Below are 23,379 nucleotides of genomic sequence, written 5' to 3'. Positions count from 1 at the left end.
GGGAGATAACAAGGCCTTTCTGGTGTCACTTGAACAGATGGTTCTGAGGAGGGCCTGATGCGTTACGTCAGAATGAGCTGAACATGGAAGGCGTGTGTAGAGCAGGCTGGGTGAAGTTATCCAAATGTCAGCTAAACTTCCAGAAGGAATCAATTCAGGAGGAAGCAAAAAGGGAAGACTTTGGGTTGCTTGAGAGCTTTTTATAAAACCTGTTCCCAAAGGAAAAGTATTATAACTTTGTGAGGGTAACAGTGAATTTGTGTGTTACCCATCCAGGCATTGCCTTTGGAAAAGGTGGACATGGCACATTTAATTTTAGCAAAGTCCAGTGAAAAGGCATGTACTGAACTAGTTTGATTTAGACATTAACACATCTAAATTAGCCACTACCATGTCTAAATGCTCCACAGCATCCTTCTGGATAATTGTGCTTGTCCCGGAGCGTTCCTGGATTCAGTCCGTGGAGGTGAATTCTTTGTCCTTGCATTCCTTGTGCCGAATGCATGGTGATCCTTGCTGTACCCAGCCTGCTGGGAGGTTACTGGCTGTTCCCCTGCAGGATCTGCCCTGTCCCTGGCGCTGGAAAGCCTCAGAGCCACCGTGGTGTGATGGTGGGATGGGCGCTCAGAGGGCTGCGAGCACCACGACAGCCCAGATGTCACCGCCGGCCGCTGTCGCAGGGCTGATAACTCTGGGAAAAAGTGATGTCAGTGTCTGGCCAGGCCAAGGAGCTGTCGGCTGGGATGAGGATTAGTGAGCCCTCACTGCTGGCTAAATGAGTGTCTCTGGCTCTGCCAGCTCACAGGGGTGACGTGCCCACATCATGCCATCTGGGATGGGGACACCTCCCAGCTCAGGAGGCGCCGTGCCCTACCTGGCACCCACCGTGGCCATCTCCTCCTGGAGAAATCAGGCATGGTGTGAGCAGTGTTCATAAAAACTACTCCTGGGGAGAAAAAAAAAATCAATACATGGGATGGAAAGGCAAAAGAATCCTTGTAGGGTCCTGCCACCTCTGGGCATTCTCAGCAGGAATGCTGAAACAACACGGCTTGGAGAAGCCATTGCCAATTAAAACAGCAGCCTCGGGAAAACCGTAAAGGCCCAGAAGACAGATGGAAGTGAAGGATGGGGGCACCATTTGCTGCATTCCATGGGATGCACATAGTTTTAGTCATGTGTTAAAATAGAAAGTCAGCAGTGGTATTGCTTGCGAATCAGACTTCTGATGTAATGAGCGAAACAGCCCAGCTTCCAAGTCCCAGCTTGAAAAATATGGAAATATTTTGTTTCTAAACTTCCCTTTATCAGACTCTCTCACATCATTTGGCTCCTTCATTTTTTTCTCCCAAAGGCCACTTAAATCCTTGACATTTTCTCCTGGTGATATAATTTAATGCGGCCAGACAGTCTGAAATGGGGGCAGTTTTTAGCTCAGCCCGTGGGGGTGACGTTCTCAGGCACTGGGCTGAAACGATCGGCTTAATCCTCCAGGCGCTGAGGAATTCGGCTCTGACGGGGACGTTTGGACCTTGTGTTTCCATTCCTGGTGCTGGGACATGGCAGAGCTGGGGAAATGCTGTCAATTCACCAGATTTTGTGCACACGGAGCAGGCAGGGCTCTTCCCAGAAGGCGCTGATGGGATCAGGGATGTTCCCCTGGGCATTTCAGCGCCTCACGGAGAGCAAAGCTGGGCTGCTCAGGGGGGCTCAGGGAGCAACTTTTTACTTATTCCTTGGTTTTTCTGGCGACTCAGACCCATAAAAGCACGTACCTTCCAAAGCCCCCTAATTCTGGCTGTGTTTCCAACCCAGCTCTTCTCTTTCCCTCTACCCAAGAAAAATTAAATGCAGATTAAGCACAGTTCGCTGACTGCACTCGGCAGGGCTCTTCTTTAAACTCTTTGGTAATTTGATCCACGCACCAATCAGCTGAAATGTAGCAAAAATAATTTGCTCTCAATTTATGCTAGACTAATGTAGTTAAAATCACTCTTACTCTTGGATTTCTGCTGGTTTAGCTGGATGGACTCAATTCCAACCATTTAAAGATGCAGCTGTGTTTGTTGGAGTTACTTCCTCAACACTTTTTTTCCCTTAGAGAACATCTCAGTTTGTCTTTTTGGTGATTCCACACCTCCGTTTCCCTGCAAGTAGAATATTTTGTGGAAGCAAAGCCAACATTTTCAAAAATAGCCTCACTTTAGGGTCATTTCTGCATCTCAGATGCTTAAACATGAAATATTTGAGTGGGCCAAGGTGATATCAGAAGAACTCAGGTTTCTGAGCCACTTCAGAATTCTCCCACCAGTCCCTCACTTTTTAAATCGTTGTCCACATGGGCTTGCCAAAGAAACTCAATGCAAATTATGTCTCAGCTGCGAGGGAGGAAACAAATATGAAACACCTAATGATTTCAGCACGCTTGGGGCTGCAGAGTCTGGCCCAGTGTTAACTCTTCAGATAAATGCAAACTCTCAAAGACAATTTTTTTTTTTTTTCCGTGTGGGGGCTGCCTGCTGTGGACCCTAGAGCTTCTCCTGCTCAGACAGCTTTTCTCCAAGTGCAAGGTTTTCCATGACCTTTCACAACAGCAGAGGTTTATAAACCACTGCAGCAGAGCAGGAGCAAAATGTTTTCCTAGTCATCAGCCTGAAGGCTAAAAAAAATACTGCCCAAAGGAGGGGATTGGTGTTCATTTTATTTCCAGTGCTTTCTGCACTCTGCACACAATTGTGGGGCAATTGTGCATCAGAATCTGTAGTGTCCAGGAGAAGGGGGTGTAAGACATTTGTGTGAGTAAGAGAATAACCTTGTGTGCAATTTCAGCACAGTGTGGCTGTGTGGGGCTGCCTGTGAGGTATGTAACCCTCTGTGTTGTTGTCCAGCAGGGTGGAGAAGCGGAAGGTGACAGACCCCGTGGGTGCCCTCAAGGAGAAGTACCTGCGACCCTCCCCGCTGCTTTTCCACCCCCAGGTAAAAGCAGTGCTGATGGAATGCTGGGGTGGAGCTGGTACACGCTGGGATCACTGGGATCAGGCTCCTCCTCATCCAAGGGCCTGACTGGAATCTCCACTGTTTTCCACTAGTTCCTTCCAGGCACATTTAATTCCCAGTTTGAGGATGATGGCAGCTGTGCCTTGCTGCTTCCTTTGCATTGCCAGAAAAACAGGGATGAGGTCTGGGCAGCTCATAGGCTCTGCCAAGCTCCCCTTCCACAGCTCACAATGCCTGCGTGGTTTTTCCTTTGGGAACACCTGGGGGTGTGGTTTGCAGTGATACAAGGTGGAGAAGGACTGCCCAGCCCCAAGGCAGAAGCATTTTCCACCTTCCTGAGTTTCCCACATCACGAGGAGTGTGTGGAAGTGCCGGGCAGTGGGTTCAGCTGTGCGTGTGACAGTCCCCAGCTATCCCAGTCCTTCCTGCTGTGCCCAGGCTGGGATCCCAGCTCCGTGCTCCTCATTGTGCTCTCCTTTATATTCACGAGCATTGTTCTCCCCTGATAATGTTTCCCACCTTAGATAAATAACTCGCAGGTTTGTGAAATCTGGGTCCTGGTTGCTTTCACAGCTAAACTTAGTTCCTGCATTGTTTCACACCAGCCTCAGAGTTTGGTTAATAACTTCCCCTGATTTTTCCTTCATCCAGGCTGGATAATGGTGACAGGCTGGCCAGGAACATCCTGTGTTTGTGTGGCTTAGAATAGTGGGGATATCTGCCTGTAAAGAATCTGATAGCAGGGAGGAGCCAGCGTGGCAAAGTAACCCAAGGAGACGATGAGAAACATTCAGACCCCAAGCAGGAGCAAGCTCTGGGTGGAAGGTTGTTAACATTGTTCCTGAAATCCTGACCACGTCCTCTTCCCATGGCAGTGAAAAGATCTGGAAGGCCTGGTTATCTCTAGAAGCTTATCACACAGAATAGCCTCAAATTCACAATCACTCCAGCCCAAAGCTTCCTGATAACTGATTTTTAATAATGATTTTTAATAAGGCGGGCGCTGTGTTCAGATCACTTGATCTGGAGAGGCGCCGTTCCCATGCTGCAGTCAACCAGGTATTTCAGACACAGAGAAGGAACACGGGGCATTTGTTCCAGAATATTGATTTGTACCACCAGATCCCCTTCCAGTATTATCACAGAATCTCCAGAATTATCACAGAATCATGGAATATCCTGAGCTGGAAGGATCATCCAGTCCAACCTGTGCCCTGCACAGGACACCCCAACAATCCCACCCTGTGTCTGAGAGCTCTGGCAGCCTTGAGGCTGTGACAATTCCCTGGATCCAGCATTGCTAAGAATTCTGGATCCTGGATCTTTTCCTTAGAATCACATTTTCAGGGTCCCTGCTTCTGCTTTCTTCATTAGGACCAACGTTCCTGTGCCTGGTCAGTCAGAGTCACGTTCTACCCAGGCTTTTCTCACTCCAAACATGAGTCTGGTCTCAGCCTTTTCCTCTATGACTAATCCCCAGCTCTCTCAGAGTGCCCTCACTGGGATGTGATGAAGCCAGAAGATGTGATAAAAGCGTTCAGGAGATGTTTCCTCTCTCAAAATGAATTTCAGGCAGCTCTTATTTCTTAGCCAGTCGTTGGCAGAAGTTCCTTTGCTCCCTGGGAGTTTTCCTACATTGTCTATTCCAAATGAAACTCTGGACAACATAAATAACCTGTGTAACTTTTTGATAACTTAATGGAAAGCCTTTCCTCACCTGTTAAGTTTCTTTTCTTCCACCTTTCTGTTTTATTATAACCAGGCAGTTGTTCCCTAAATAGCAAAGTGCCTTTGCCACTGGAGAGGCCGTGGCCAGTGTTTAGAATTTTAAAACCAGCCTACGGCTCTCAAGCCAGCAAATATCCCTGACTAAGTGCCTAAAGAACAGGGCACAACAAAGGAGAGCTCCAGGTACCTTGGCAAAGGGCTGAGAGCTCAGCTCTGAAAGGTCCGGAGAGCTTTTTAACGTGATGGTTTTGTTGCATGACTGGCAGCTGGGGCAGAGCTGGTGCTGTAAATGATCAAGTAACCTTTTCAAGTGGCTGGTGCTAAGTATTACTTACTATTTCTCATGGGCTGGGAGCCTCCAGCTAAGGGGCTGTGGATCTATTATTGAGAAATGGGGGTTACTACTCTTTTTTTACAGCTTATGAATGCTTGTCAGCCCTCACAATGTCTTCAGGGGTGATTAAGACAACTTTTTTTTTTCATACCCATATATTTTTAAACAATATCTTGGCTCTCTTCCCCCTCTGCCCTCCCTCCCCATCCTTTTAAAGCCCAGTTTAATAAAGTGTAAACGTGCAAAAGGTCAGCCCTTCCTGCACAATCGAGCATCTCGGGGTGATGTATGGCTTCCTACTGCCTTCCGCTGCTCGCTGCCGCCCCGGCTGCCTCCGCAGGTCCCGCCTGTCCCGCTGATGTCAGCGCAGCCAGGAGGCAGCTTTATTGCTGCCTTGTTTGTTTTAGCCCTCTCTTCTGCCCCTGGTATCTCCAGAGTGCTCTCAGGAGTGCACGAAGCTGGATGTCGGAGGAGTCGGCGTCGTCCTCTGAGCCGCGTTGCTCTCTTGGATTGGATTTCCTGTTGCGCTGTAATGAAAGTAAAAGTGCTGTTCTTTAGGCAGGATTTTTATGCAGATTCATTTTTTCCTTTTTTGCACATGGTCCAGGTCATTCTTTCCTTTTCTGCTTTCCCCTTCTCCTGTATCTCCAGGGTTTTCCCTTTCTCCCTCTTTCTGGTGTGGTGTTTAATCTCGTGTCTGTGAGAACAAGGCCAAGTCAATACAAACTAAACCTGAACAAGCACCAGGGGTATTCTGCTTGGTGTCCGAGCTCCAGGCCTGCATGCCAGCTGCTCCCACCCCAAAGGGATGTGTAGGTGTTGCCCCTCCTGACCACAACTCACCCAGCCACCGCTCACATCCAGGGGTTTGGCTGGAGCTCCCTTTTACTCCAGGAAACTCAGCCACTTCCACCCATCCTTCCGTCACCTTCAGGAGCTGCTGAACCTTTCCTACCCATAATTAAAGTGTTGGCCTCTTCATCAGGCAAGCTCCCTGTGGATCCACTCCATCCTGAGCCTGATCCTAACTCCTCCTCTTCCCAGCTGCTCCCTCTTCACCCCTTCCACCTCTCCTCTCTTCTCAGCTCCCTGAGCAGCCATCACACATCCCTCCCACTCCACTCTGGACAGGATTCTTCTGCTTTGGGCCCAAAACTTGCCTGTTCCCCTTCTCCTGGGGTTGTATCCCTGCCTGCCCACCCACCCCTCACTGTCCTGTCCTTCCAAGACCGCAGGATGTTGTAGGAGAAATCAGAATTCCCAAGAATTTGCTTTGGGCTTGGGTACTGAGTTCTACCTCAGGTATCTGACCATGGTGTTTAGTTTCAGAGTTTTCCTGGTAAAAAATTCCGTTGAATTCCTGATAAACAATGGATGTCTCAGGTGTATTCTGAGGTAATTTTTGATCTGAAGTGCTGAAGTGAGCACATGCACACTGCAGAAACTGAACAAGTGCTCATTTCTGAGACCTAAATGCCTGGCTTTGCCAGTTGAGCCTTTCCTGCTTTCTCCATGACCAATACACTACTCCAGCATTTCCTGGCTGGATTCAGTGGCTCCATTTCCCACTGTGCCTCCAACTTTCAAGAAACCCAACACCAGCAGAAGGCTTTGCCCAACCAAAACCGGTGTTTCATGCATCAGACCTTGCCCTTCCTGGGGATTTTTCTGACAGGAGCTTTCTCCTTGTCCTTGCAGATGTCGGCCATCGAGACGATGACGGAGAAACTGGAGAGCTTTGCAGCCATGAAGGCTGACTCTGGCTCGTCCCTGCAACCCCTTCCCCACCACCCCTTCAACTTCCGATCGCCGCCGCCCACGCTCTCCGACCCCATCCTGCGCAAGGGCAAGGAGCGCTACACCTGCAGGTGAGCCGGGCATCCCACGGCATCCACACTGAGCCCCAGGGTGTGGAAACATCCCAGGATGTGGAAATACCCCAGGGTGTGCATTCCCAGCTGGGCAGCTGCACTGGGCACCAGCACAGAGCAGAGCAGCTCCACGCCGACATCTCGGCCAGGAGGGAAAACAAGGAGCGGTGGAATTAGAGCAGAGCTGGGATGACTAATTCCCTCTGAAATAGCTTGTTTTGTCTGGTAGGAAATCAGCATCTTCTGTTTGCTTTGTAATTCTTAATAACCTTGGGAGCAGATCTGGAGATTCTCAAGCAAACCCAACTCCCCACGCCAAGTCTCTGGCGTGCAGCGGCGAACGCCGCCGTTCCCAATGCCAGTCCTGGCTATATCCAACCTCAGCTATGGAAAAATGATTGAATTTTGAAAAACAGCATGCAGGAAACAACTTTTTCAAAATGTTCTATCCACAGAACTCCTCACGTACCCATCCAGCTCCAAAGTGGAGCAGATTAAGGGTATTTAATAATAAACCTCTGTCTGCTGTCGCAGTTTTACCTCAAGGTTCTTATGGTGGCTCCTGCTGAGGGGTTTTTTTTGGGTGCAGAAAGTGGGTACAAGCTTTGGTTGAGGTGCCTCTTATGTTCATCTTTGCCACAAGAGCTGTGGGCTCGGATTTCAGTTGAGTATTTAGAAATTTGAGGTTTCCACTTACAAAAGGGACTAAACATAAATTTTAGATGCACACTCACAAGTTAAAATTTGGATTTACATTGCTGGGGAACACTCACATTAACTGTTAATCTTCAGGACAGCTGAAGTTCTCTGAAATAAGAAAAGTCTGTCATGGCTTCCTCCTACAATAGGTTTCATAGTCACAGGGTGCAGCCCCTCCTCCTTAGATCTTTATTTCCCAATTAGTGTTTTTATTTATACCTTTTTGATTTTACTGTGAACTGGATTTATGGGGGAACACAATTCCTTCCTTTATTAATTTCCTACAGCTGCATTTCCTTGCTGCAAGCAGCTGTCAGCCTCCTAACCCATAGCACAGTGCTGCAGCCTTTATCCAGAGAAAATTCTGTGAATTCCAAGGATGAAAGAGCAGATTCCTTTTGATGAGCGCATCAACAGGGCTATAAAGGAGATGCAGAAACATCTCAAGTGCCAATCTGCCCAGGCAGTGATTAAACCCTCTGTACCCTGATGCAGGAATGCTGTAGTTAAACCCTGTCTTCAAGTGCCTTGTCCACACTTCCTTTGAACACTTCCAGGGATGGTGACTCCAGCACCTCCCTGGGTATCCCATTCCAACGTCTGACAAGCCTTTCTGTGAAAAAAAATTCCCAAGTATCCAATCTAAACCTCCTATGGTGCAACTTGGGGCTGTTTCCTATTATCCTGTCCCCCATTTGTGGGAGCAGAGCCCGACCCCACCGGGCTGCACCCTCCTGCCAGGGAGTTGGAGGAGTGAGAAGGTTCTTCCTGAGCTTCCTTTTCTCCAGGCTGAGCCCTCCCAGCTTCCTCAGCTGCTCCTGGTGCTCTGATGCCAGCACAGTGCCTCCTGTGATCCTGGGGTGGGAGATTTGTCCTCCCCATCAGGGATGAGCTCATGATGTGAGGGCATGAAGAGATTTTGGGAGCGGTGTCAGAATGAGGGGTGCAGGTGGTGCTGTGGCATCTTTCATAGTTCTAGTTCTCCAAAGTATCCAGTTTTGTTTGCAAGGCCGTCCTTTGAAACTTGTTTCTACCTCCATTTCTCTCTCAGCAATGTCTGTCCTCTCCCATTTCTAAGTCAGCATTTCTTATCTCAAGGTTTGCACTCTGTGTGAGCCTTCTGCCAGGCTTGGAGAATTCCCTAGAAATCCATCTCCCACAGCATCCAGGGGTTCTCCTGATGGTTTCCTTTGGTCCTCCTGATGCTTTCCTTTGGTCCTCCTGATGGTTTCCTTTGGTTCTCCTGATGGTTTCCTTTGGCTCTCCCTGTCCAGGTACTGTGGCAAGATCTTCCCACGCTCAGCCAACCTGACGAGGCATCTGCGGACACACACTGGGGAGCAGCCTTACAGGTGATGTTGTCCCCCATAAAAAACCCTTTCCCAAACGCTCCTCACTCACCACTCTGGTATTTCCACCCCCCCTCTCCTTTATAAAGCTGTGCCAGCAGAATACCACAGGCCTGGAGCATTACACAGAGTGATTCATAGGGTTGTATATTATGTGTACCAGCCAAAAATAATCAGGCTTGGCAGCTCGAAGATAGACACTTAACTTATATTTAGATGTATGCTGGCAAATGAGGGCTCTGATTTGCAGTGTTGTTTCACACTCACGTTAACCATTCATCTCAAGGACAGCTGAAGGTGCTGAATGGCTCTGAAATTCGGGCTGGTTTGAAGGGCTTGCCAGGACCTTCACTGCTGGGGCTAGCTGGGTTTTCTTTTTTTTTCTTTTTCTTTTCTTAATGCACATCAGAGGTGCTTGGAGTAGGGGATCAAAAAAACAAAGGTTTGGGTTTGATTCCTGATGGTCACTGATTAAATTTTCTGGAGTTTTTTAGGGGGGTGGCTATGAAGTCACTCAAACTTCTACTTAAGAAGTTTAATTATGTATAAAGTACATGAGTAGTGTGATATTAATCCCTACTTTATACATAATATACACCAGGCAAATTCTTTTTATAAAGAGAAAATGCAACATGCAAAAAACATGTGGATTTACCTGCCTTAAAACTGAATTTTGGTAGTTTCTCTGCTTAAATCATGGAATTTAAAAGGAGAGCTGGGAGTGGGGGATTCACACAGAGTCTCACACGTTTGTGAGTGTTTAAGGTAGAAGGCTGAGCTATTTTCTGTTAGCTGGGGACAAGGTGATGTGATTTTGATGCTTCAGTGTGCACAAGGACAGTGTCCCAGCCCAGTGGGTTCTGTGGCTCTTGCCTAAGTCAGAATTTTAAAATCTGAATAAATTTTTTATTCAGATTTTTAAATCTGAATAAAACTCACAAGAAAGTACATGTAATATGAGTGCCTATGTATATAAATAAGTATTTCTCAGGGAAATCTTTCCCCCCAGAATTTTCTCCCAGCGAGTTACAAGCAGTTTTAAAAAAACTTGGGGAAAAAATGCCTTTTTAGTTAAAATGAAGTCCAGAAATGAGCAAACCTGAAGGAATGATGAATTGAGAGCTTGCTGCAAATCAAGCCTTGTGTTTGCCATGATGTGAGGGAGTGTTTTGCAGGTTGTCAAACAATGGTAACAATTCCATTTCGTTTTGGGTAGCTGATGTTGCAGCGTTTCATACACAGCCATAAGTTCACAACAAAGCAAATGGAGCAGTTATTAAATAAAGAGAAACACAAATTTATGAGCAGCAAAAGGCCATGTGGTCAAATACATCACATTTTTATGCTCAGTTTAACCTAAGAATTGACTCTCCCACATTGTAATTCCTGCTACACCGAGAATCACGTTTATTTTCCATCCAGCATTTTTAGTGTAGACATTAGGTAAATTAAAAATACACCACCACCACCACCCCCCAAAGCAGACATATATTTTGGATTATATCCCTGCTGTGATGTTTGGGATTGTGTTATTTGATATTCCTGTGTGTTCCCTGTCCGCTGCAACTCTCGCTCCCGATTATTCCGAGATCTTTAGTTCAGTTTTCTTCCAAAAAAGGAGACTTGCAACTTAACAAAGGTTAGGAAAATAAAGATTTATTTGATCTGGTCTTCTCCCAGAAAATAGCCTGTGTGGGTTTTTTAGAGGTCTGACTCCTGGACAATGTTGCATTCTAACAGCACTCCGGAGAGCCGGGGCTGCGTTTACGGACGAGCTTTAATTATCATTGATTTGCTTTTCCTCTCAGAGAACTGAGATTTGCAGCTTTGGCAGCCAGACTTGTTTTGAAAGCTTGGTTTTTAAGTGCTGACTTCAGGCAGGTAAAAGGAGGTTGCTGATTTCTCAGTGTTTTTTGTTGTCTTCTTTACAACTTTGTTTTTAATTGTTTTGGTTTTTTTTACTCTATAAAAATATTTTTATCTATAATAATTTCAGTATTAATCCAAATATTAATTACTTTGTTCTTAAAGGCAACAGGCTAGAAAATAAGGTGGTTTGGGTTTGATTCCTGATGGTCACTGATTCAATTTTTTGGAGTTTTTTTGAGGGGAATATGAAGTTACTCAAACTTCTACTTAAGAAGTCTAATTATGTATAAAGTAAGAATTAATAGCACATGAGCAATAACGAGGCAAATTCTTTTTATAAAGAGAAAATGCAACATGTTTTCTGAAGAGTGAGAAATACCTGGTGATGCACTTCCTAAAAATCAAATTATTTGAAAACACTCCGAGCCCCTGTGCGCTACAGTGAAATTCAACATGTTTCTTTTCACTCTTTTTTTTTTTTGTTTTTTCTGCACCAAACCTGAAATTCTGGACTATGTATCTCAGAATTCAGAATAAAAAGGCCCTTGGAGGCCTCGTGTCCTGTTGTCTGCATTAAGCTGGAACTCAGAGCCACAGCTGACATCTACCATGGCATTTAAATTGCACATAGTTCAACAAATATTGAAGATATTTCTCATTTTCTGATTTTCAAAACGCAGCCTGAGCTCACCCCTGCTAAAAATGCACTTGGGGCTGAGGAGTCACTCAGAGGGAGAGCTGCTATCCATGGGGTTTTTTTGGTTTTTTTTCCCTGCAATTCTGCCTCTCAGATCACACTGATCAGTGCAGAACTTCATGAGAAGCACTGGGGCAATGCTCCCCACATTCCCAGGGTTTGCTCCCTGCTTTGGCCCGTGTTGTCCCAGGTACCCGAGCTCCTGCAGCTCCCAGGATTTCCTGCCAGAGCTCCCCAGCTCCAGCCCTGGCTCCTTCCTCGCTGTCCCTCCCTCCCTCCCATTTGGATGTTTTCAGCTGATAAGGGAGAAGCTTTGTGGGGCTGTTTGCAAAGCAAACACCGCTGCCTTTGAGTTTTATTCTTCTCCTCCCTCACTCTTCACCCCTCTCCCTGAATTTCTGATGGTTCCTCTGCCTGGGCCATTTATTTAGATTAAAACCAGCAGAGCTCCCAGCACTGACCCCTCTGGGACCACAAATAACGCCGGACATCTCCCTCATCCCTTTGCTCCCAGGCATTCCCTGCTCCTTCCCAGTGCCCCTCTGGTTCCTATATATTTTTTAACAAGCTCTTTATCCCTCCCCATTCCCGACCCTGCATCCACATAGCTCATGGTTAGGGCCAGGACCTGTCACAGGGAACTTTTCAAAGGCTTCCTGAACATCTAAATAAATGGATGTGGAGGAGGCCAGGTCGTTCCTGCCTTGAGTTGCTTTTAAATGTCTGGAGCTGCTCCTGGCAGGGACAGCCAGGCTGGGAACATGGGTTATCCTGGTGCCCACTGTGCCAGGTATCCCCTGTGCCAGGCATGGGGACACACAGAAAAAGGGTTTTTTAGGTGCTGGTGAGGACAGGCAGGGAGAGAAAACCCCTGGCATCATCAAGGATGAGAAGGGAGCTCCTAGTCTAAACTGGATAAAACCACTCATGAAAATCTCACAGAATATCAGGAATATTGGGATATTGGCAGGTTTGGATATTGCAGTTTGCTGGAGTGCTGAACAGGAATCTGAGAGCAAATTCCTTGGTGCTGGCAATCCATGTTTAACTCTCTGTACAGATTGTTCTTGATAAATCTCCGTGTGATTGTTCTTGCTGGTGTTCAAATAACTTCTTGTTTTCTAGAGTTATTTGGGGGTTTTGGGGAAGAAAAAAAAAAAGAGGAAAACTAAATACTTTAGGAGTCTGGAAATGCTGTGGTTTAAAAATTTTGCTCTCTGCCTTGCTTAATCCTAATAAAGGCCCATTATTTGAAATATCTTCATTCTTGTTGGAGATTTAGCAGTAGGAAATTCGGAGGTGGACATGGAATCCATAAACATTCAGCAGGAGAGAGTGTTTCATAAATGTATCCCCGCTTTTCTCCAAAAATAATATCGATTTATTTTTAGAGACCGAATAAAAATCCCAGCTGGAGCACATCTGGAAATGGGGTGTGTGTGTTTCACAGCAGGGATCTTTTCCACTGCACTGTTGTGTCTGTAGGGAAGAATCCCATGTCCTCTGTGCCCAGGGACATCCAGCTCCATCCCTGGGTGAGGCAGGCATGGGGTGAGTCTGTGCACAACAGGAGCTGCTGATACTCCCAAAATCTCCATCTCCGTGTCCTGGAGCGCTGGGGGAGCTCTGGCACAGGCTGCCCCATCCCTGGGAGTGTCCAAGGCCAGGTTGGACAGGGCTTGGAGCCACCTGGGATAGTGGAAGTTGTCCCTGCCCATGGCAGAGGTGGCACTGGGGGGTGTTTAGAGTCCCAGAATCATTCTGGAATTCCAGGATTCCCATGGAAGAGTAGCTCAGCTCCGTGGGGCAGATATTGCTGTGGGTTAGAAGAGATAAGAGTGGATTGATTCTGGGAAAAGTCCAGAATCTGTAGCCTGCTGGTGTGGATTTATTCTGGGATTACAAGGGCTTGGGAAGAGCTGGAATTTTGGAAGCGTCCGGGATTTGCGCAGCTCCACAGCAGAGACAGATTCTCCTCCTCGTGGGTTTTGGAAGCAGACCCAGGGGGGAGCAGCTTTGCTGAGGTACAAATGACGTGTTTAAAGGGAGATGGAACGAGGGATTCGGCGGATTCGGGCAGGAATGAGGTTTTTAGGAGTTTTAGACCCAAACTCTCCACCGCAGCTCGGAGCTGCCACCTTCAGTCCATCAGCGGCTCCGGCTCTGCGCTGGGAGCTGGGAGCCCTCACTGCCACCCCGAGCAATTCCGATTTATTTGGAGGGGATCTAAACCCAAAAAAGGGGGGTGGTGGCTTTGAACAAGCCCCCAGCCCATCTGCCGTGGGTCCTGCAGAGGCTGAGCTCAGAGAGGGAACATCTCCTCACTCAGCAGCTCTCCTGAACATCCTGGCTTGGCTCCTTGCATTCCAGCTTTTCATCACAAACCAGATATTCACTCCTAGGAGTAAATCTTACTCTGTTTGGAAAGGATGATGGATTTCTTTGCTATAAGAATAGTTATAATTACCTTTAAAGCCATGCTGTAATCCCTGCATGTCCAGTACCACAAGGAATTTCACAAATAAAGCCAGGATTTTGTGTGTGTCCAGCTAACTGTCACGCAGGGATTTGCCAGTTCATAACTATTTTAAACATTTCACCTCCCTTCTTTCTTCTTCTGTCTTCCTTGTCCTCCCTCCTCAGCCATATTTCACCTGATTCCTCTCAAAAAAAGTGGAAGGAATAAATCCACCTCTCTCATTCCTACATCCATGCATGGAAAAGTAATTATTTTGTTTCAAACTCTTATTTATTTGGACGACTTCCTAATTAATCCTAATCCTTTCTTTGTGCTCCTTGAGTAACAATAATATCAGATTTGTCTGGGATGATTAATGCTTTGTGCTTCCTTCAGCACAATTTTTACTCCTGAGTAAAGATTTATAGACCAACATTTCCTGGGGTTTTGATAGTCAGATTTTTCTCCTTTCATTTTTTTTTTCTGTTGTTGTTTGAGTTTTTTGTTTTTTTTTTTTTTTTTAATTTTTCTCCTCACGTTGCATTCTTTGGCATCTGCTGCTGTTTTCCAGGTGTAAATACTGTGACAGGTCATTCAGCATTTCCTCCAACCTGCAGCGGCACGTCAGGAACATCCACAACAAGGAGAAGCCATTCAAGTGCCACCTGTGCAACAGGTGCTTCGGGCAGCAGACCAACCTCGACAGGCACCTGAAGAAGCACGAGCACGAGAACGTTCCAGGTAGGGAAACACCCTGGGGACCACTGGAGAGAGGAGACTCCATGGTCTTGGCCCTCGGGAAGCCTCGCTGGAATGCACTGTCCCCCCAAGGATGAGTTTGTAGGGTTGTTTGTAGGGGTTTCTTGGAATTTCAATAAGATAAAGAGGTTTTGTTTTGACATTAAAAAAAATGAAAGGAAGGAATTGCTGTGATGAAGCCAAGTAAGTGATTTCCCAGCATGGGTAAAAAGATGTATTATGGAAAAGTTGTAGGTAAACAGCTCTGCAATGGTTGTTGAATTGTGTGTATTGTCCCTAAATGCTAAATATCACCTGTGTTTTGGTCTGGAAAACACAATCTTCCTTTGGGATCTTTGCTAGAACGTTCCAGGTAGGGAAACACCCTGGGGACCACTGGAGAGAGGAGACTCCATGGTCTTGGCCCTCGGGAAGCCTCGCTGGAATGCACTGTCCCCCCAAGGATGAGTTTGTAGGGTTGTTTGTAGGGGTTTCTTGGAATTTCAATAAGATAAAGAGGTTTTGTTTTGACATTAAAAAAAATGAAAGGAAGGAATTGCTGTGATGAAGCCAAGTAAGTGATTTCCCAGCATGGGTAAAAAGATGTATTATGGAAAAGTTGTAGGCAACTCGCTGGAATGCACTGTCCCCCAAAGGATGAGTTTTTAGGGTTGTTTGTAGGGTTTTTTGGAAGTCCAAGGAGATAAAGAGGTTTTGACATTAAAAAAATGAAAAGAAGGAATTACTGTTAAGATAAAAAAAAAATGAAAAGAAGGAATTGCTGTGATGAAGTTGTAGGCAAGCAGCTCTGCAATGGTTGTTAAATTGTGTGTATTGACCCTAAATGCCAAATATTCCCTGTATTTTGGTCTGGAAACACCATCTTCCTTTGGGATCTTTGCTCCATGACTTTCCTCTTGAGTATTAAACAATCAGTACAAAGTGTGAGTGCTGTTGAGAACATTCTTGCTTCATGTTTCCTCATAACCCTGGCCTTGCCACCACCTGATGGAGTGTCCTGTTGTGTGTCCTGTCCTTGCTCCTGCCCCACAGTGAGCCAGCACTCCGGAGTCATCACCAACCACCTCGGGACCAGCGCCTCCTCCCCCACCTCGGAATCAGACAACCATGCACTTTTAGACGAAAAAGAGGATTCCTATTTCTCGGAAATCAGAAATTTTATTGCCAATAGCGAGATGAATCAAGCGTCGGCTTTAGCAGATAAAAGGTAGGCAAGGAAATAAAATTATCTGCTGAGAGGACAGGCGTGAACAGCAGAGTGACACAACAGGGAATTCTGGTAGAAGCTTCCTCCTGCTGTTTGCTCAAAGGGAAATTGTTGGAGGACAGAGTCCAGAGAAGGAGGAAGGCTGCTTGTCTCACAAATGTTAATTTTAAGAGATGAAAAAACAGCATTTAAATCCATTTTTGTAGCTCAAAAAGCCTTGGGTTGGTGCATTCTCAATGTGCTCATTGGCCCTTAGGAACAGTGAAGGGTGATTTTTAAATGGCTGAAGCACATTGATTTTCTTCTTTGTTACATTTTAAATAATATGTACATGTATATAAATGTGTCTCTGTGTTCATATCTCTATATAACATTATCAAAGTCTTGCATTCCAGTGGGAATACACGACTTAAACATTTGCCATCTTTTTTTTTCCTTTTCTTTCTTCTTCTCCTCTTCCCTGCCCTTCAACCAAACATTTCAGGCCAGAAATCCAGGATATTGATGGCAATTCCCAGTGCCATGGACTGGCAAACGAGAAGACAGAAGATGTGGACGATGAGGACGAAGAACTGGAAGAGGAAGACGACGACAGCCTGACTGGGAAATCCCAGGACGAGACGGCGTCACCCACGGCAGAGCCCCGGGGAGCATTTGAGGATGAGGAGGATGAGGAGCCCACATCTCTCACCATGAGCTTTGACCACACCAGAAGGTGAGGGGGCCATTCCCGGGGGGCTCAGGCCCCTGCCCGTGTCCGTGGTGCATCGTGAGTGCTGTGGGTTTGTTCTCCAAGCCATGCCATGCCTCTGGTTGGATTCAAACCTTCACTCCAGATTCCATTTCACCATTTTGGGGGGGAACATGAGACAAGTGGACTGCAAGGAGAGGCTGGAATGATATCCAAGGCTTGAGGAGTCTAAACAGGAGAGCAGACACAAAACCCGGTGTGTTCAGGGTACCACAGCTCAGCAGATGTTGTTTCTCTCCAAATCCCTGGTCAGGGCAAGGGAAGAGGAGTCTGGAGCTGGAGAACAGATACAAAACGCAGAGTGTTCAGGGTACCAGAGCTCAGCAGATGTCGTTTTTCTCTCCAAAACTCTGGTCAGAGCAAGGGAAGAGGTGTCTGTGCAATGCCTTTGGTGCTGCTGTGGCCCTTTGAGTTGGAGCAAAATATTCTTGGAGCTCTGGCAAAAAGAGGATTCTGCCCCTCTGCCCTGCCCAATTGAGACCCCACCTACAGAGCTGCCTCCAGCCCTGGGGTCCCAGCATAGGAATGACCTGGAGCTCCTTCAGAGTCCAGAGGAGGTCCCAGGATGATCAGAGGGATGGAGGAGCTCTGCTGGCAGAAAAGGCTGAGGGAACTGGGATTGTCCAGCCTGGAGGAGACAAGGGTCCAAGGTGACCTTCCAGTGCCTGAAGGAAGCTACTGGAAATATGAAGGGAGACTCTTTCCAAGGGCCTGGAGAGACAGGACAAGGGGGAATGGATTTAAACTGAAAAAGGAGAGATATAGGTTTGATCTTTAAGGAAAATCCTTCCCTGTGAGGGTGGGGATGCCCTGGCACAGGGTGCCCAGAGCAGCTGTGGCTGCCCTGTCCCTGGAATTATCCAAGGCCAGGTTGGACAGGGCTTGGAACACCCTGGGATAGCCCATGGCTATATTTTAACGTCCCTCCCAACTATCTTTTAAGGTCCCTCCCAACCCAAACCAGATCCCATTATTCTATAAAAAGTGAAGGACTTTTCCCCCAAGATCAAGCCATGTCTGAACACCTTCAGAATGAAAGATTGCTGCACACAGCACAGGCTCAGCTCTCTTTTTGCTGCAGCTTGCCCCAGTTTCTGGGGGTATTCCCAGCACAAACCACACAACACTGAGTGATGCCTTCCCCAGCTTAAAAGCACTGCTAGTTTTGGTGCAGAACTGTCGCCAAAGGCTAATTAATTATTATTTTAGTATATTATACTATGTTATATATTATATATATTTATATATAAATATATATAAAATACATATTTTACTTTATTATACTATATTATTCTATATTATATTACATTACATCTAAACTGAAACTGCCAAGCACTCCACTGCACAGAACATCATGACTGTCCTGACAGTCCCAACACACACACCTGGATTCAATGGGTCAGTGAATCAAAACACCCACACCAGATTCCAATTCCCAATTCCCTTCAGGTAAACAGTCTTCCACGATGCATTCCACTTCTGAGCAAACACAGGAGCAGTAAATGAGATAAGAATTGTTTTTCCTTTCCCTGAGGTTCAGGGAATACAAACCCCAGAAATTTCTGGGAAGTTGTGCCTTGCTTTTCTCCGTGAAGAGAAACGTGGCGGACTCAGAACCTCAGACAGAACCTGCTGCTTGTTGCTTTCCACTTCCTCCTCACTCCTCCCCATGCCATGCCGTGTCCGTGTCCGTCTGTCCATCCCTTCACGCATGTGGCTGGTGAGCCCCCGTGGGTGGTGCATGCAGGCTGTGGGCCAGACGAGCTAACACAGGTCACCCCTTCCCCTGGTCATTGGTACAGGTGTATTGAGGAGGACGAAGCCGGCCTGTTAGATTTGGAGCAGATGCCGAATTTTGGGAAGGGGCTGGATCTCCGCAAAGCGGCCGAGGAAGCATTTGAAGTTAAAGATGTGTTTAATTCCACCTTAGACTCTGAGGCAATAAAACAGACTCTGTACAGGCAGGCTAAAAACCAGGTGGGTATATCCAGAACGTTTTCCTAGCTTGCCACCAGCGTGTACAGCAGGATTAGGGAGCAGCTGGCCTCCTCCAGACAAGAGTTATTTTCCCTTTCCAGTGGGTTGTTTTCCCCTTCCAGAAGGTTATTCCCCCTTTCCAGTGGGTTATTTTCCCCTTCCAGAAGGTTATTTCCCCTTTCCAGCAGGAATTCTAGCTCACACATTAATGTGTCTTGTTGCAACTAAATTGAAATAGAGGAGGAAGGGAGGGGGCATCACCTTTAGATGGATTTATCTCAGCCTGTGCAGTGAGAACGGGGCAATGCAGGCAGAGAGAGGCATTTGTGTGTTTTTATCTGTCTGTATAAATGTTTTTATATCTCCCTATTTATTTATACTTTGGGGTGGCTCTTTTGTTGGTAACCACTGAGGTTTGGTCTGCAGAAACAGCAACAAAATGCCCTTGGGTTTGATTAAAACAGGTGTGAAAGACAAGAATATATCCAGAACTTGCAAAGTAGCATGTCTAGAGGGTATCCTTGTTTATTTCTTTGATTTCTAAAAGTAAACCAGAAAATGCAAAAGAAAAATCCCAGCCCTGTGAGCCAGACCAGTTTAGACCCACCAAACACCATCAGAATGGCATCTCAGAATTACTGGAGTTCTGAGAGAAATCTGTGTTGTCTGTCTGCTTTTTCATTAGCCAAAATACGTGGTCTGGGTTTATGGAGTTGATCTTTGATCCCTCCACGAGGATTCTCACAGAAGAACTGTTCAGTGAAGTTACCTCAGCAGGCTGGGCTGGATAGAGGACACAGCCCCTGCTGGGGAATGCAAACAGCTCTCACCTCATGGGCCATTTCTGACCCTAAAGCAACAGAATTTATCCCAAAATCTATTTCAAATGCCCAAAAGAGCAGTATCTTAAAGTGCAGCCACCACACCAAACTTGATTTTTGAATTAGCATCATCCAAAACTTGGGAAATGTTTTTTCCTCCTTCATAGTGGGTGCCAGTAGTGAGGCTGGGGAGGGGCTGCTGGAAGACAGAGCACTGCAGCTTTTTGGGGTGACACCCATTTAAACACAAGCCACTTGCCTGACTCTTCCCTGTGTCCTGTCACTAACATCCCAAATGCACTAACTCTTTGGGAGCAGCTTGTTCTTTTCCAATGTACCACCCTGGTACAGCCTGTGCTTGGATGGGGAAGGTATTTTTGGTTTTTGACTGTTTTACACTTGAATCACAATAAGCAACTTAAATAATTTGACCCATCTTTTGGCAGGTAATATAAAACCTTGGTGTGAGCAGCACAGCACTCCTTTGGCTTAGTTTTAAGCAATTTCAGAAGTGTGTGTCCACAAAACCCAAAAACTGTACTTCTTCCCTGAGACAGGGTGGTGGGGAGGATGGGGACCATGTTCTCCTCTTTTTCAGGCCATGGTGACAATGACATTGATTTTCCCCTCTGCTGTATGAGGTTCTCATCTGCCTGAGCCCTCACATCCCTCGTGTGGGCTGAGAAAGGGCACAGAGAGGTGTGTGAGGCAAATCTTGTGTCCTGGTGGAGGGAGAGCAGCCAGGTCACACAGAACCAGCACTTTGTTGGAGGACAAACAAGTCTGGCTGCATTTCTCTCATCAGACACCTTTAAGGGTTTCACTGCAGCAATAAACCCACCCTGACCACACTGGTCACACCAATGAGAATTCCACATCCCTAAATACACACACTGGCATCACCAGTGGGGCCATGCCAGGCATCGAGTCAGGATGAGCAGCTGCTCACCACCTCCCACTGGGCATTGCTGCCCCATTGCCAGGGCACTGCTGCCCCAGCCCAGCCTCACTGATGTCTGAGGATGTGATTTTTTAATAAAAAGCCCCAGTGTCAGCTGCTTTCCTCTGGGAGCAGAGCCTGGAATCATGTGGAGGTTTGTCACAGAGCTCAGGCAGTGCAGGATGGGTTTGGTCCTGTGAAAACCAGTGGGAAGGATGATCTCTCCTGACTGTCCCTATAAACCATTAGGTAAATTAAAAATACACCAATGACAAATCTGTTTTTTTGAGAGGTGGGTGCCATCCCAGAGGGTGGATGTGAGCTGAGCCCAGCACAGAGGATGCTGCTGGCCCAGGTGGGCAGGGTTAGGTGCTGCTGTGTTTTACACAGTGTTCTCCATCCTGTGTTCTCACTCGTGCCCTTGCATCCCTCTCTCCCCCAGGCTTATGCAATGATGCTGTCCCTGTCTGAGAACGCTCCCCTCCACACGTCCTCCCAGAACTCTCTGGGGGCTTGGCTGGACATGGCAGGAGCAGCTTCAGAGTCGGGGACCTTTAACCCCATCAACCACCTCTGAGAGGTCCACAAGGCACTGGCCAGAGCCCAGGTGAGGCAGTGGTGGTGCTGCAGCCATCCCAGCAAAATCCCAGCGAGCAGAAGATGGATGAGAGGGCCTCAGGGAGTCGTCTGGACTTTGGGCTGAGAAGGAAACCTGTCACATCTGACCTACACATCCTGCATTTTTATCTCTCTACAGTTTTCCTTTCTAATTTATCACAATGAACCCCTCCCAAACTGGATAACCCTGAAGCAGCCCCAGGATTTCACAGCCTGTAGGAATAGCATGAGCAAGACACGAATTGCAAGAGTGCAATCAAAGATTGGCCCCTCCAACCTTCCAAACCAGTGTCACTGAGCCAGCACAGCCTGAGCAGGAGCAACAGCTTGGAACCACAGGGCAGCATTTCCTTCCCATCCAGCTGAATGGTGAAGCACCAAGGAAGAGAGCCAGGTGTGACCTGTCCCTGGTGCAGTTGTGACACAGCCACTGGAGTTATGCCAGGGAAATGCAAATTCAACCCACTTAACTGACTCCCCCAAAAGAATTTGGAATCCTTCACTCCCACAGAAGCACCATCCTGTCCTTTGCTCCCAGCAAACAATGGCACAGTGCAAAGCTCCTCCAAGGTGAGGCCACGCTGCCTGCAGTCCTCGTGAGCCACATGCAGCTCCCAGCCTGGAACAGTGCTGAGGCTGGGGTGACAGACGTGTCACACGAACTTGGATGGTCCCCTGTGCCCTGAGCGAGGCTGGGAGAGCTCCCTGCCCCTCCTGGTTCCTGTGAGGCCAGCACAGGCTGGGAGTGCCTGGGACAGAGCCAGCATGGTGGAGTTCCTGGAAATGCTTGCATTTGCCTAAGAAGAGAGGTCACAGGGTAAAGCCTTCCCTGGTTGTGCATAAGGAAACGTGTGCTGGGCAAACCCAGGGCAGCTCAGACACATCTGCTCGTGTGTCAGGGTTTCAGGGTGACATCACCCTGAGCTGATGGTATCTGTGGCACAGATCTCTGATTCACACCGTTGGTTTGGCCTGGTTTTCCCTCTGCACTGCCTGCTGCTGCTTGGCCTGTAATTTAAGTAGAAAGGTGAACATTTCTGTGCTCCAGCCGCCTGAGGGGTGCAGAGCATGGAGATAAGAATCCAGCTGTCTCTCTGACTCTAAAATTTCTCATAGAGATTTTATGAGTGATTTCCAATCACTTCCAAACCTCATCTTGTCTACTGATACACAGCAGCCTCCACAAATCCTGTGGGCTTTGTGCTGTTCTCTGCTGCAATTCCCATCCACTGTTGGAGCAGGAAATTTGGAGACGACATTCCTTGTTGGAATGGGTGGGAAAGCCGTGGAAAAGGACAGATGGATGGTTCTAGTCCAGTCTAGTGTGGGAAGCCTCATTCCAGCAGGCCAAAACAATGGGACATGCTCCCTGAGCAAAGCAGAGTCAGAGTTGGGTGTGACACCTTTGCAAGTCAGCTTTGCACCCAAGAGCACATGTGAGGCTGATTTTGGGGAGCCTCAGAGTGCCCCCACAGGAAAGCATCCAGGGTGACTTTGGTACAGAGAGAACAAAAAGTAAATTAGCAGCACCGGTGTGCTTTCCCAAGAAAATTTACCCTCCCCTTTTTGGTTTTCCACAACATTCTGTGAAAGTGCCCAAGGCTCTGAGAGCACCAGGTGGTGTGACCGAGCTGCTTCATGTATTTGCACAAAGCTCCTGGGTAGGAGAGCCAGCCCTGCTGGAGGAATCCCGGCTCTGTGGAGGAGAGGGACAGCCCTGTCCCATCCCACCCCATCCCATCCCATCCCATCCCATCCCATCCCATCCCATCCCCATCCCATCCCATCCACCCATCCCATCCCATCCCATCCCCTTCCATCCCATCCCATCCCCACAGGCAGCAGCACAGCCCTGCCCAGGCACTTGGCCTTTAAATTTTTCCCACTGGGGCCAACTGAAAATAATAAAATAATTGTTCCTTTTCCTGATGGAATTTATTTTAATCTGTATATAACTTGTCATTTTGGGCTAATTCCTTTCTTATTTTATTTCTTCCTTAACAGTATTTTTTTTTTACATTATCTATCATTCTTGTGAAGAAATGATGTTAATAGAAGTATGTAGTGAAGGACCAAAATTGTGCTGTTGAGGTTGGATGTTGGCTAAGCAGGGAGCAGGAAGGTTTTGTCCATGTGCCAAATGACCCCAGGCAGTGCTGCCAGTGGTGCTGCTGATCTCCAGACAATCATCCCTCAGCTCCCCTTTGCCTGGAAGCTCCTGGGCCATTACAGGAAGGTTCCAGTGACTGGGAGCAGCACAGGAGGAGGAGGAGGAAGAGGCCAGTGGAGATGCTGTGCCTCGAT

General features: G+C 47.3%; 1 protein-coding gene across 3 annotated transcripts in view; it reads left to right on the top strand.

The window, feature by feature from the left end:
- Positions 1-22,847, top strand: part of PRDM16 (PR/SET domain 16) — a 302,077-nt gene extending 279,230 nt beyond the window's left edge. Inside the window, exons 10-17 of one of the 3 annotated variants that reach the window (XM_041419759.1) lie at positions 2,892-2,976; positions 6,758-6,927; positions 8,904-8,981; positions 14,574-14,743; positions 15,794-15,968; positions 16,453-16,683; positions 18,522-18,696; positions 20,900-22,847. In XM_041419759.1, coding sequence (XP_041275693.1) covers positions 2,892-2,976; positions 6,758-6,927; positions 8,904-8,981; positions 14,574-14,743; positions 15,794-15,968; positions 16,453-16,683; positions 18,522-18,696; positions 20,900-21,034 — 1,219 coding nt within the window. In that variant the 3' untranslated portion in view covers positions 21,035-22,847. Of the gene's footprint in view, positions 1-2,888; positions 2,977-6,757; positions 6,928-8,903; positions 8,982-14,573; positions 14,744-15,793; positions 15,969-16,452; positions 16,684-18,521; positions 18,697-20,899 lie in introns of all 3 variants that reach the window. The other 2 variants (XM_041419758.1, XM_041419760.1) reach the window with 2 other exon arrangements.
- Positions 22,848-23,379: the final 532 nt, after the last annotated feature.

Source organism: Onychostruthus taczanowskii, unplaced genomic scaffold (assembly GCF_017590055.1).
Source record: "Onychostruthus taczanowskii isolate IOZ18803 unplaced genomic scaffold, ASM1759005v1 scaffold61, whole genome shotgun sequence".
NCBI classification, from domain to species: domain Eukaryota; kingdom Metazoa; phylum Chordata; class Aves; order Passeriformes; family Passeridae; genus Onychostruthus; species Onychostruthus taczanowskii.
The sequence above is the reverse complement of the archived record's forward strand: the minus strand, read 5'-3'. Positions and strand labels throughout refer to the sequence as shown.